This window comes from Bos taurus, chromosome 6 (genome assembly GCF_002263795.3).
Source record: "Bos taurus isolate L1 Dominette 01449 registration number 42190680 breed Hereford chromosome 6, ARS-UCD2.0, whole genome shotgun sequence".
In the NCBI taxonomy this organism is placed as follows: domain Eukaryota; kingdom Metazoa; phylum Chordata; class Mammalia; order Artiodactyla; family Bovidae; genus Bos; species Bos taurus.
The window spans coordinates 105,181,334-105,194,981 of NC_037333.1; the positions used below are offsets into that span (position 1 = coordinate 105,181,334).

Consider the following 13,648-nt stretch of genomic DNA (forward strand, 5'->3'; position numbering starts at 1 on the left):
TGTTTTTAAAGTGTTAAGTAGATTTAATTTTTTGCAACCTTTGTGTTTTTTCTGGCATCTTCACTATCCCTCTAGGCAATAGCACCATAGCTAAAATTATACAGATATGTGACTTCTTCAAACTTGTTAATACATGTTGAATATTTTGCTGATAAAGCCAATCTTTAATAATATGAAATAGCTAACGCATGTGTACATGCTCAGTCGCTTCAGTCATGTCCAACTCTTTGCGACCCTATTGTAGCCCACCAGACTCCTCTGTCCATGGGATTCTCGAAGCAACAATACTGGAGTATGTTGCCATGCCCTTCTCCAGGGGATCTTCCCAATCCAGGGATCAAACCCGCATCATTTATGTCTCTTACATTGGTAGGCAGGTTCTTTACCACTAGTGCCACCTGGGGAGACGGAAATAGCTAATCGTATGTAACTAAAAAATTAAAGTGGAAAATTAAAAAAAAATCCATGAGTCAGAGGTCAGATAGGAAAATGAAAATCACTGTAGTTAGTTTAACCAATTTAATTGGTTAAATTAGTTAACCAATTTAACATTGGGAATTGGTTAAGCAAGTAGCAGGGCGTGGAGATGTCAAAAGGGGGACCTCTGAAGTGGGTGTGCTATCCTGTGCTGCTGATACCTTAGGGGCTTGGAAGGGAGCCCCCTCAGGGGGCTAAAATCTTCAGAAGTGGTCTCTGATCCAATGGGGTCATTCCATCTCATTAAAAGAAAGTGAAAGTGAAGGTTGCTCAGTCTGGTCCGACTCTTTGCAACCCCATGGACTGTATAGTCCATGGAATTCTCCAGGCCAGAATACTGGAGTGGGTAGCCTTTCCCTTCTCCAGGGGATCTTCCCATCTCAGGAATCGAACCCAGGTCTCCCGCATTGCAGGTGGATTCTTTGCCAACTGAGCTATGACGGAAGCATCTCACTAAAGCCTCAACTCAAATGCAATCTCCTGACACCCTTTGATATGACTGCTTTCCCCAGTTGCACAGCCCATCCTCTCACCCTGTTCTAGCCTCTCCACAGCCCCAGTATTACAGGAAATTATCCTCCTGTTACTTGTTTTATGCTAGCTGTCCATCTTCCTGTACTAGAATGTAAGCACTAGGGGGCAGAGACTTTGTCTTGTCACTGGATCCCCAGCAAGTACACCAGTTCCTGACACAGGCAGGTGACCCATATATATTTGCTGCATAAATGAAGGAATGAATCTAGGAGTCAGGTCACGTGGACCCCGCTTGCCCTACATGGCACAGCTCTGATCTGCCATGAATCTCACTTTAGCTCCCACATCTGTGGGCTGCAGAGCTGCTGTTCTCCTGAACCCACCTCCAGTAATGTTCCTGCTTGGACAGCTCATACTAATTGAACAACTTTGGAAAGATTTCTTACTCTCTCAGTCTTGACTTGATTTACTCCCCTGTAAAATGAATATAATAACATCTATCTTGTAAGGATTCTGTGAGAAAGATTTATGCAAAGTGCCTAGGATGTCACCTGGAACGTATTCAGAGACTCTATAAAGTAAAATAAACAAACAAACCATGATGATAGCTAACATTCAGAGAGTCCTTATGATGTGCCAGGCACTAAGTCCTTTACATTCATTGAAGACCCTGTAAGTTAGGTGATTTGCTACTGTATTTCCCACATGAAGAAACAGATCTAGAAACTAAGATTTGGCCAAGGTCACACAGGGCTTCCCTGATAGCTCAGTTGGTAAAGAATCCACCTACAATGCAGGAGACCCCTGTTTGATTCCTGGGTGGGGAAGATCCTCTGGAGAAGGGAAATGCTACCCACTCCAGTATTCTTGGGCTTCCCTGGTAGCTCAGCTGGTAAAAAATCTGCCTGCAATGTGGGAGACCTGGGTTTGATTGCTGGGTTGGGAAGATCCTCTGGAGAAGGGAACAGCAACCCACTCTAGTATTCTGGCCTGGAGAATTCCATGGACTGTATAGTCCATGGATTCGCAGAGTTGGACATGACTGAGCAACTTTCACTTTCTTTCTTTCTTCAAGGTCACAAGCTATTCAGTGGGATATTTGGCATTCCAGAATCCAGAATACTAAGCTGTTTGCAATAGTGGCTACCACTTATACTCTCATTCACTCATTCTTTCAACAGTTTTTTTTTCATTCAGCTGACATGTATTCACTCAGCACATGTTTGAAGCTGGACTGGGTGCTGAGCATCATTCTGTTTTGGCACACAGCCATGAATGTGGCCAAGTCCCTGCTTTTATGCTTCTCTTAATAAACAAGTAAAATTAAAACATGTGGAGCATATCAGCTGGTGAGAAATGTTGTAGAGAACATGAGAGCGGGGGAGGGGGTGCAATTTTACACAGAGTGGCCAGAGAGGGCCTTGCCAAGAAGCTAACACCTGAGCACAGACTGAAGAAAGTGGGTGATTTGAAGAGCGAGAAGACGAGCTGTATGGACCCTGGGGAACAGCAATCATGGCAGAGAAGAGCCAGATGTAGACTGTTGCAGCAACATGAGTGAGGCCAGTGTGGCTGGAAGCAGAGGAGACCCAGAGAGCAAGTAGTAGAAGGTGAAAGGGGAGGGGACTGGAGCTTGTAAGGGGAGCTTGTAAGGGATCCGCAGGCCACCATGACAACTTGGGTTTCTATTTGAGTAAGAAGCGTAGCCTTTGAAGTTTCAAAGGAGAGGAGAGGCATGGCCTGATTTTAATAAGACCATTCCATCTTCTATTTTGACCATGGGATGCAGGGCTAAGTGTGGGGTCAGGGAGGCCAACAGGGAATATTGCATAGATCAGGCAAGTGCTCACAAGGATTTGGATCAGGATGGTGGAGGGAGTGAGCCATGGCTGGATCTTGGTGTGTTTTGAAGACAGAATTGATGGAATTTGTTGATAGTGATATTGTGATTTATAGTAACAAAAATATGCAGTCTTCATCCTGGTTTCCAGCTCACAGTGCTCAATACCCTTGGAATTTCCCAAGTGATAAGAACCATGGGGGCATCTTTTGTTATAATATTTCGTCACTAGACCTCATTTCCTAAAATCGATTCAGAGCCAGAACAATGAAATCAATGTTGTGTTATTCATAACAAGCCCACAAGTGAGCTGATGTCAGTGAGGTGACTTTTGGAAAAGAACTAAGGATAGGGTGGGTTGGCTGCCAGTGGAGCCAATCATGTGACTAGAATGTTGTAACTTACAATCCCATCCTGACCTCCAGAGAGAGGAGAGGGGCTGGAGATTGAATTCAAACATCCATGGCCAATGACTTAAACAACTATGCCTATGTAATGAAGCTTCCATAAACCCCAAAAGGACAAGGTTTGGGCAGCTTCCAGGTTGATGACCGTGAATAGATTTGGGAAGAGTGGTGCATTCAGAGAGCACGGAAGCTCCACCCATTCCCCATCCTTTGTCCCAGGTGTCTTTTCCATTGGCTGGTCCCAGTTATAGCCTTCCATAATAAATCAGGGATCTACTAAGGAAAATGTTCCTGTAGGTTCTGTGAGCTGCTCTAGCAATTAATAAAACCCTAAGACGGGCATCCTCGGAAGCTCTGATTTATAGCCGGTGATTTTGGAAAGGAAATAAGGATGAGGGGATGGTTGTTGGTGGAGTCAACCATGTGATTAGAAGATTGAAACTTTCAATCCCATCCCGACCTACAGAGAGAGGAGAGGGGCTGGAGCCTGAGTTAGAAGCATAGTTGACAACCATGACCCGCTGTTAGCATCTGGAGTTGGAAGAGCGGAGGGGAAGTCTTGCGAGACTAAACCCTTAACTTGAAAGCCAAGGCAGGGGGTCTTTGGACCCTCCAGTCCAAAGCCAGATGGTCAGAAGCTCAGGTGACAACCTGGGCCTGGGACTGGTGTCTGAACTGGGAGAGGGGCAGTTTGGTGGGACTGAGCCCTCGATATTGTAATCTGATACCATCCCTGGGTAGATAGTGTCAGAACGGAGTTGAATTATAGAACAGACAGCTGGTGTATGGAGAATGTCTTGATGATGTAGGGAATACCCCCACCCTGGCCACAGACATTGGAAACTGGTATTCAGAACCTAAAATATGGATGAGTTGGATAGAAGTGGAGAGAGGGAGAGGAGCCATGGATGCCTCCCAGGGCTTGGGTCTGAGCTCTTGCATTGGATAGAATGGTGCATTTTGTGCTACGCAGGGGATGTTAAAATCACATTCAAGTCTGACTTGAAACATTTACAAATTGGGCTGCACACCCTCTAAGCGAGTTTATCATATTAATGAACTCCTTCCCAAAATAACCCCCAGCATGACAATGTCCCAGCGAGGAGAGAAACCTTATTTGCAGATAATTCACAACGCTGACTCACTAGGGTTCAGAGATGGGGATTTTAATTATTGTTGTTACCATATTTTTCACAGGGATGAACATGCAACAGAACAAGAGGGACCAGCACCATGCTGTTTCTGAGAGCAGAACCCCAGTGCCCTCTGGGACCCCCAACTGCGTACAACTGGTTCCGTACTTTGAGCTTCTCCAGTGATGTAGAATCTTCCCAGAGCAGCCCAAATCATCAGCTCTTGACAGAAAGGGGTAAAGAGGAGTTTGGAGGCCATGTCCTTGAGAAATGGTCAAAGGGACTGGGGACATTCAGCCCAGATAAGAGAGGGTTCAGGGAAAGTGTGAGAGCTGCCTTCCACTATTTCACCTTGATACACAGGACTATGATCAGGAGATACAGGGAGTATGATTTCAGTTTGGATTTGGAAAGTACTTTTCATTAAGCCCTAGTGAAATGGGGGAAATTGTGGAGATCCTGGCTCCTACCACTTACCCTTCCAGCAATTCTTTAGCTGACCAGCCTATAAGCCAAGATGGGATCTAGCTTCTACCATGTCCATCTCTTCCTGCTTATCCAGCTTGAATTCCAGAGTCCATCATTTTAAACATTCATATACCCTCCACTCCTTGATCCACTCACTCTTCTCCTTCATTCTGTGTTTCTGAGATAACTCCAATCCTAGTTAGATCTCAGTCTATCTTGCACATGTATACAAAGTTCATCTTGGCTGGAAAAAAAAATACATTGAATTATGTTGCCTGGTCTCACTTGAAATTCATGACCAACCAACTCAAGTAGTCTTTAAGCCCCTACCAACCATTCTAGATTTTCCTGTTTTGATTAGTCTCCTGGTCTCCTGGGGGACTATTTCAAGCATCTTCTCTCTCTTTTAATCCCCTTGTCCTGTTCCTCAGCTGGTGACCTTGCTTTATAATCTACCAAGAAAGCAGAATCAATCTGAAGAGACGGTCCACATGTTCCTTCCATGTGATTTAACCTACCAGCATCTGTGCCCATAAGCTCTGCCTTCCTTCCTGTTTCTACGGATGAACAGTCTCCACTCTTACCTGAAACCAATCCCTCCAATGACCTACTAGTTCCCCACCCGCTCTAGGACCTGCTCAAGGTTATAGCTTCAGCAACTTTCACCCCTTGCTCCTGACTATCATTTTCCCCTCCTTGCTGGAACATCTCATTAATGTGCTGCTGCAGCTCCCATCTCAAAACAAAACACAAAAAATCCTCCTGATTCTACCTCTTCCTCCATCCACCACACCATTGTCTCTGCTCCCCTTTATATGGTAAAACTCCTCAAAAAGATCCTTCAATAAAAAAATAAATAAATTTTAAAAAGCGGTCTGCACTCATTGTCTCCATTTCTTCTTGTTTCTTTCTCTCTTAAACCCACTCCCATGATTGTCTACTCCTTTGTACCCTTGACATGGCTCTTGCCAAGACAACCAGCCACCTCTGTGCTGCTCAATTCACCAGCCAGGGCTCAGGCTGGTCTTCATTCCTTGGCCGTGTTGGACCTGGTTGGTCACCATCTCCTCTCCCTCACGTTGTAGATCTCATTCAATGGTAAGACTGCTCCTGCCTTGTTGGGTGATCCTTAACATCTTCCCAACCCTCTGAATATTGGAGGGCTCCAGGCTCAGCTCTTGAACCTATTCCTTTGGTCTCTACCTTGTTGTTGTTCTTCAGTGGCTCATTTGTGTCCCACTCTTTGCGAGTGGGTCACAACTCTTTGGGTCCCACTCTTTGTGACCCCATGGACTGCAACACATCATGCTTCCCTGTCCTTCACTGTCTCCTGGAGTTGGCTCAAACTCATGTCCATTGAGTCCATGATGCTATCTAATCATCTCATCCTCTGCCACCTGCTTCTCCTCTTGCCCTCAATCTTTCCCAATGTCAGGGTCTTTTCCAATGAGTCAGCTCTTCTCATCAGGTGGCCAAAGTACTGGAGTTTCAGCTTCAGCATCAGTCCTTCCAAAGAATATTCAGTGTTGATTTCCTTTAGGATTGACTGGTTTGATCTCCTTGCTGTCCAAGGGACTCTTAAGAGTCTTCTCCAACACCACAGTTCAAAAGCATCCATTTTTCGGTGCTCAGCCTTCTTTACGGTCCAGCTCTCACATCCATACATGACTACTGTCTAGCTTTGACTAGAGAGACCTTTGTCGGCAAAGTGATGTCTCTGCTTTTTAATATACTGTCTAGGTTTGTCATAGTTTTTCTTCCAAGGAGCAAGTGTCTTTTAATTTCATGACTGCAGTCACCATCCACAGTGATTTTGAAGCCCAAGAAAACGAAGTCTGGCACAGTTTCCATTTTCTTCCCCATCTATTTGCTGTGAAGTGATGGGACTGGATGCCATGATCTTATGTACCTCCTATGTAACCTTATCTCCTGGCTTCAAGTGCCACCTTTGTACTGAGGACATCTAGATTTACATCTGAGTTCTGGGCACTTCCGAGTGCTAGACTCACAAATCTCATTGTGCACTTGACATCTCCACTGGAAGGGCTAACAGACAATTCACACGTAGTATACCTAGAACTGAGTTTCCATTCTTCCTTTCCCCCGCCAAATCTCGTTTTTATCAAGGGTTTTCCTACCTCAAAAAGCAACTGCTCAATATTCTGTAATACCCTAAATAGGAAAAGAACTTGAAAAAGAATAGATACGTGTGTAACTGAATCACTTTGCTGTACACCTGAGATTAACACAACATTGTTGATCAGCTATGCTCCAATATAAAATTAATTTAAAAAAAGCAATGCAGTCCTTGCTCCTTGCGATTCTTCAAGACAAAAATGTTAGCATTATTTTTATTTCTCTCTTAGTCCCACATAGTCCATGAGCAGGGCTTGTTTTCTCTATTCCCAAACTATTTCCAGAATGCAAACAATTCTCACTGTTTCTCACTGTGTCTCATGACAAACCTGGTGCAAAACGAATCACTTCACCTGGCTTGTGGCAGGATGTTCCTAACCAGCCTCCCTGAATCCACTGATAAGAGCAAGCCTTTCAAAATGTGAGTCAGATCACAAATACTCCAGTAATATCCCATCTTACTCTGAGTCAAAGCTGGAGTCCCAACCCTTCCCCACAGTGTCTTCCGCTTCTGAACCCAGTGACCCCTCCTGCTTCATTTTCTACTCCTGGACTCAGCTCCAGCCATAATGACCTCCTGTCTTATCTTCAAAGGAACCAAGCCCGTTCTTCCCCCGGACCTTTGCACTTCCTGTTCCCTCTGCCTGGAGAGCTGTTACCCCAGGGACTTTGTCAGTTTTGTGCACCACCGAGTGCTTGGCACATAGCAAGCTCTCCATAAATATTTGCAAAATAAATGTATGGGCAAATAAAAAGCATGCAAGCAACAGAAGGATGGGCATTTGGGGGAGTTACGGTAGAAAAAGTTCAAGCATTGAGCACTTTCCCTCCATCCTTTCATAAACCCAACAAAAGTTTATGGCTTGCCTACTGTGTTGGAGCTCCTGTGCCACATGCTGGGGCTCCTATACAGACACGGATCTTACACTGAGGAGCTCGCCTTTCAGGGGAGACAGAAATGAAACTAAATCTTTGTAACCCCAAATGCCAAGTGATATAACAGAGGGAAACACGAAGTCCTATGTAAGCTCAGAGGCCAGCATTGTTTCTGACAGATATGTGGTGGGCAGTGGGTGGAGCTAGAGTAAAGGTTTGTTATGACTTTTAACTGTCACTTCCCAGTTCATGCACGTTTAATACCAAGTGGACTATGTCCTTAAAACCAACTGATGATGCGTAAACCACGTGTACTGGAGAAGCTCCATGCTTTGTGTTTGCTGACTCCTTCTGTTTGAGACTTTGGCCTCTAGGAGGTACCAGTCACAGCCCTCAGCTTTGCAACCTGCAGTATCTCTGCACATTGTCAAATGTCTCTAATGGGGTAGAATTGGCTCCTTTTGAAGAGTCTTGACAGTTTGCAAGCTCTCTCAGGGAAGTGAGATTCATGCCTGGGGCCTGTATGAGGACTGTGGGAAGAAGTTTGTGGTGGGGATGTTCAGTAGGAACCATATCTGTCTAAGGGGCTTAGGCCACTTTGCCCCTCCGTGGGCAGAGGCCACCTGTTCATGAAGCCAACATAGCAAGCAAGAGCTGAGAGGAGAGAACACAGATGCATTTTCTTATGACATCATAGGAGCTATTGGATTCAGCTGAATTATATTTCAGCCACATGAGCCAACCAATTCCCTCTAAGGCATAAGCCAGTCTGATATGTGTTCCCGCCATTTAAAAAGTGACTCGGGGAGTCCTGAGTGACAGGTTCAATCCCTGGGTTGGGAAGATCCCCTAGAGAAGGAAAGGCCACCCACTCAGGGATTCTGGCCTGGAGAATTCCATCTGGCTCTTTTGGTGCTTCCCTGGTGGCTCAGACGGCAAAGCGTCTGCCCGCAATTCGGGAGACCTAGGTTCGATCCCTGGGTCAGGAAGATCCCCTGGAGAAGGAAATGACAATCCACTCCAGTACTCTTGTCTGGAAAATTCCATGGACGGAGGAGCCTGGTGGGCTACAGTCCATGGGGTCACAGAGAGTCAGACACAACTGAGTGACTTCACTTTCTTTCTTTCACTTTACTATGTTTGGGTGACCCCCTACTATGTCAAGGTGATGATGAGAAAATAATATGGTAGATAATAATAGCTTCTCTTCAGTGAGCTAATGGGCCATTCTCCCCTTAATTTTCTCTAGCCCTTACAGCAGGGTAGGACTCTTGTCTCTATTCCACAGATGAGAGACCTGAGGGTCAAATGTCAACACAGCCAGGAAGTAGAAGACTCATGATTCAAGTTCACATGTGAATGCTCTAAAGACTCGACTCTCTCCACTAAACACCTCAGCATCCCCCAGGAAGTTGCTATGAGCAAGGACACAGAGCAAATGTTTGGGGGAATTTATGGATAACGCAATCTTACACGAAAGAAGGCTTCATGTAGAAAATAAAAGACTGAAACACAGGGGTAGAGTGGATCTGATTGGAGAGGTTGATGTTGGGGAATTTCAACATGAAATTGATATTCACAGCAGCTGCCTTTGTATTGGGAAGAGTTTGACGTGGCCCAAATGTCTCTCAGTCAGGAGCCAGTAAGGAAATTATCATCCAGTCATACAATGGAAGACTGTTTAAGCAACTGATTTTAAAAAAAAAAAAAGCTCTGTAGATATCTCTGTGGAACAGTCTCTAAGACACTGTGCTGACTCTTGTCCAATTGCTCCCACACCTAGGTCCCTTTCCACTCTCCCCTCACCTCTCTGAGCCCTGAAGCTGGTCCTCCTGAGCTGCACCAATGAGACACCTGGGTTTTCAGGCTTCTGCTTGGGTTTGACCAATGAGAGGCGCCTATGCAGGCTGGAGGGCCAGCAGAAAGAACAGCCAGAATATTTCTTCCCAGCTCCTCCTTGTTTGGACAGTAGGGTCCTGACAAAGCCTGATGCCTCCACAGCCTCAGCGCCAGCCTGTCAACCCCTCACCCAGGGATTCAATTTTCCTTGGCTTTTCCTTATCCTATTTCTGCTTTGTGTCCTTCTGGCATTATAATCTCTCCAGCTGGACTGAGTGGAATTCTGTTGCCTCCTGCAATCCTGACTCTAATACAGACATAGTATGGCCAATACAGAGGGGCCCCCACTAACCTCCCAAGAAATTTTCCGATCACCTTCACCAGGAACGTCCCCACGAGTCCACCGATGGCGAATATGGACACGGTCACAGACCAGAGCAGGGTCAGAGTGTCCGAGTCTATGGGATGTCCGTGCCTTCTCTCCCACGACTCGTTGTAAAAGGCCTTGATGTACTGAAAACAAACAACAAACCATGTTATTCCTCCCAGCTGCTCGAAGCCCATTGTGTATAAACAAAATGACTTTTATGGAACACTGGTTTCATACCAGGCATTTCGCTAAGCTCTGTTTGAGCTGTTTCACTGAATCCTTCTAACAAACCTTGTGGACAGACCTTATTTTCAAATCCTTTGGCAGGTAGGGAAACAGAGGCTCAGAGAGACAAACTGACTTGTTCAGCTGAGTGGCAAACCTGGGAATCAAATTCACATCTGACTGAACCAAGGAGAACCACACAACAGAATCACCTTGAAAATGTGTTTAAAATGTTCATACCTAAATAAGGGAAAATATTTGCCACCTTGGGGTGGGTAAAGATTCAAGACACACACAGAAAAAAACCAGAAAAGAAAAACAAAATGCTCATTTGGATTTCATCAGACTTAAGAGTGTTCTGCTCTTCAGAAGGCATCATGAAAATTGGAAAGACAAACCATCAACTGAGCTAACATATTTGCAACCCATATAGATACAAAGGATTTGTAGTCACAATATATAAAGAGTTCTAACAAATCAATAAGACAACACAAGTAGAAATGAGTCAAAGATTTGAACAGACTCCAAAACAAATTCAGCTGACCAGGAAGCTAATGACATAATGTTCCACATGTTTATTAACACAGAAATGTAAATTAAACTCACAATGAGGGCTTCTCTGGTGGCTCAGTGGTAAAGAATCCACCTGCCAATTCAAGAGACACAGTTCGATCCCTGGTGCAGGAGGATGCCACATGCCATGGAGCAACTAAGCCTACACACCACAACTATTGAGCCTGTAGAGCCCACATGCCACAGCCTGTGTGCCCTAGAGTTTGTGCTGGGCAATAAGAGAAGCCACTGCAGTGAGATGCCAGCCCATCACAATGAAGAGTTGCTCTAGCTCACCGCAACCCAAAGAAAAGCCTGCTGGGTAATGAAGACTCAGCACAGCCAAAAATAAACTTTAAAAATTATTTAAATAAACCACAATAAGATGCCCACTTCATGCTCACTAGACCCTGCCCCACCCCAACACACAACACTGCTGTCGATTCTGATTCAGTGGGTTTGGGATGGGACTGAGTGATTCTGACATACACTAAAGACTGAGGTCATGAACTGTGCTCCCCATGAGAGTTCCATCTCCAAGAAGCTCATAGTTCCCCATAGGTACCCCATAAAGGCCCAGAGACCTCTCCAATAACAGCCAGTGTTATAGAATGGCAGAAAAAGCATACGGTCTGGTTACACAGACCTGGGCTTGAATCCCAGCATGATGATTTGCTAATGATTTAAACCAGCTAAACCTGGGTTTCTTCATCTGCAAGATGGGAGTGATAACACTGATTGTCTCGGGCTGTCATGAAATCACCCAAGAACTTGAAGCAGCACCCAGTACCTGTATGGAGATCACCCAATCCCCAGGGAGATTAAAGATGAACAGGTCTGGTAAGGGTTCAGTAGTGACTAGCTGCGTGTACTCTGGTACACTGACGGTGGGAATTTAATTTGTACAGTCACCTTGGAAAACAGTTTAGCTTTACCTAGTCAAGTTGAAGATCCTAACCTAGAACCCAGCAAATCCATTTCTAGAAAATTCCTCTTACTTACCAAAGAGGATATTGGAGGTGGGGAGAGATAAATTAGGAGTTTGGAATTAACACATACATACCACCATACATAAAACAGATAAACAACAAGAACCTGCTGTAGAGCACAGGGAACTATTTTCAGTATCTTGTAATAACCTATAATGGAAAAGAATCTGAAAAAGAACATATATCTTCTCCCTGCAGAGATTCTGAGCCTGGCTTGCCAGCCCTCCCAGCCATCTTGGGAGCTGCTCACTACTTTTTTCAACGCCTTCTTTTTTAGCTTCAATCAGACAAACTTGCTGTTGTGTCTAACTCTTGAAACTCTACCAAAACACATAAGTAATTCCATTTCATACTCACGAGAACCCTGGCGGTTGACACCCCCGTTTACAGAGGAGGGAGCCAAGAGTAAGGTATTTATCCACATGGCTAGTAAGTGGTGGAGAATGATTTTTGCCAAGTCTGCCTGGCTTCAGAGCCTGCATACAACCACCCACCAGTGACTGCATGCATGATGAAGGTATGAGAGTGAAGCAGCTAAATCCAACAGGACATGTATTTATTTATTTTAAAACCATCATCACACCATTTTTGTTAAATATGAGACATCTTTATTATTGTTTATTTTTGGCTGTGCTGGGTCTTCATTGCTGCATGGGCTTTTCTCTAGTTCTGGTGAACGGGGGCTACTCTCGAGTTGCGGTGCCTGAGTTTCTCATTGCCATGGCTTCTGTTGTTGGGCAGCCTGGGCACATGGGCTCCTGTAGATGTGACACATGGGCTCAGTAGTTGCGGCTCCCAGGCTCTAGAGCACAGGCTCAATAGTTGTGGCTTGCGGGCTTAGTTGCTCGGTGGCATGTGGGATCTTCCTGGACTAGGGATTGAACCCATGTCTCCTGCATTGGCAGGTGGATTCTTTACCACTGAGCCACCAGGGAAGCCCAGGATATTTACAGGTTTAAAGATCAGTCCTGATTGGGTCCTTGTTAAGTTGCCATGTCAGGGCCCCAAAGAGTGTAAGGAGGACACCCCTCAGGAAGCCAAGTATAGAGCGAGAAACAGCATGGTTAGCACTAATCCAGAGGGATGGAGTGGCCACAGGAAGGCAGTTGGGCTTCCCTCATACCTCAGTTGGTAAAGAATCTTCCTGCAATGCAGGAGACTCCTGTTCAATTCTTGGGTAGGGAAGATCTGCTAGAGAAGGGATAGGCTACCCACTCCAGTATTCTTGGGCTTTCCTTGTGGTTCAACTGATAAAGAATCTGCCTGCAATGTGGGGGACCTGGGTTCGGTCCCTGGGTTGGGAAGATCCCCTGGAGAAGGGAAAGGCTACCCACTTCAGTATTCTTGCCTAGAGATTCCATGGACTGTATAGTCCATGGGATCACAAAGAGCTGGACACGACTGAGTGACTTCCCTTTCTTTCACTTTCACAAGATGCTCCCAGGACTACCAACAGAGTCCAGAGCCTCCAGAGAAGCTGAAGTGAGTGCCCAGGACTTCCCAGGCCTCTGGCACGATAATCAGGAGAACTTCCAGCGTTGAAGGTCATTCTTGGATGTGACTTGGTCCCTACCGAAGTCCTGCACAGATTCCAGCAGCTGCGCTGGGAAGAGTCTTGCTGATGACTGCTCTCAATAGCCTTGTCTTCCCACGCCTGCAGCAATGACCAGCGTCCTGAGTTTACACACAGAAACTAAAAGGATGCTGTTTGGGAGGAAATGTTCTCTTTTCCTTTCCAAGCACTCAGGAGCCTGGTCAGGGAAGAGGCGGCTTTCACATCTCTCACTGCTAGGCGCTGCTTTGGGAGTCTCTGCAGACGCTTCTTATTTCAATTTGGGGAAACTGGAGAATGGATGCATCTG

The 13,648-nt window shown here is 45.5% G+C and overlaps 1 protein-coding gene across 11 annotated transcripts in view; it reads right to left on the bottom strand.

Annotated features, from left to right (window-relative positions):
• SLC2A9 (solute carrier family 2 member 9) overlaps positions 1 to 13,648 on the bottom strand; it is a 280,693-nt gene that overhangs the window by 236,948 nt on the left and 30,097 nt on the right. For all 11 annotated transcript variants that reach the window (XR_009494947.1, XM_059887811.1, XM_015471765.3 and 8 more), the window contains one exon: positions 10,003 to 10,163. Coding sequence is in view for 10 of the 11 variants with exons in the window: in XM_059887811.1 (XP_059743794.1) it covers positions 10,003 to 10,163 (161 nt within the window). In the remaining variant the exon portion in view is untranslated. The remainder of the gene's footprint in view (positions 1 to 10,002; positions 10,164 to 13,648) is intronic.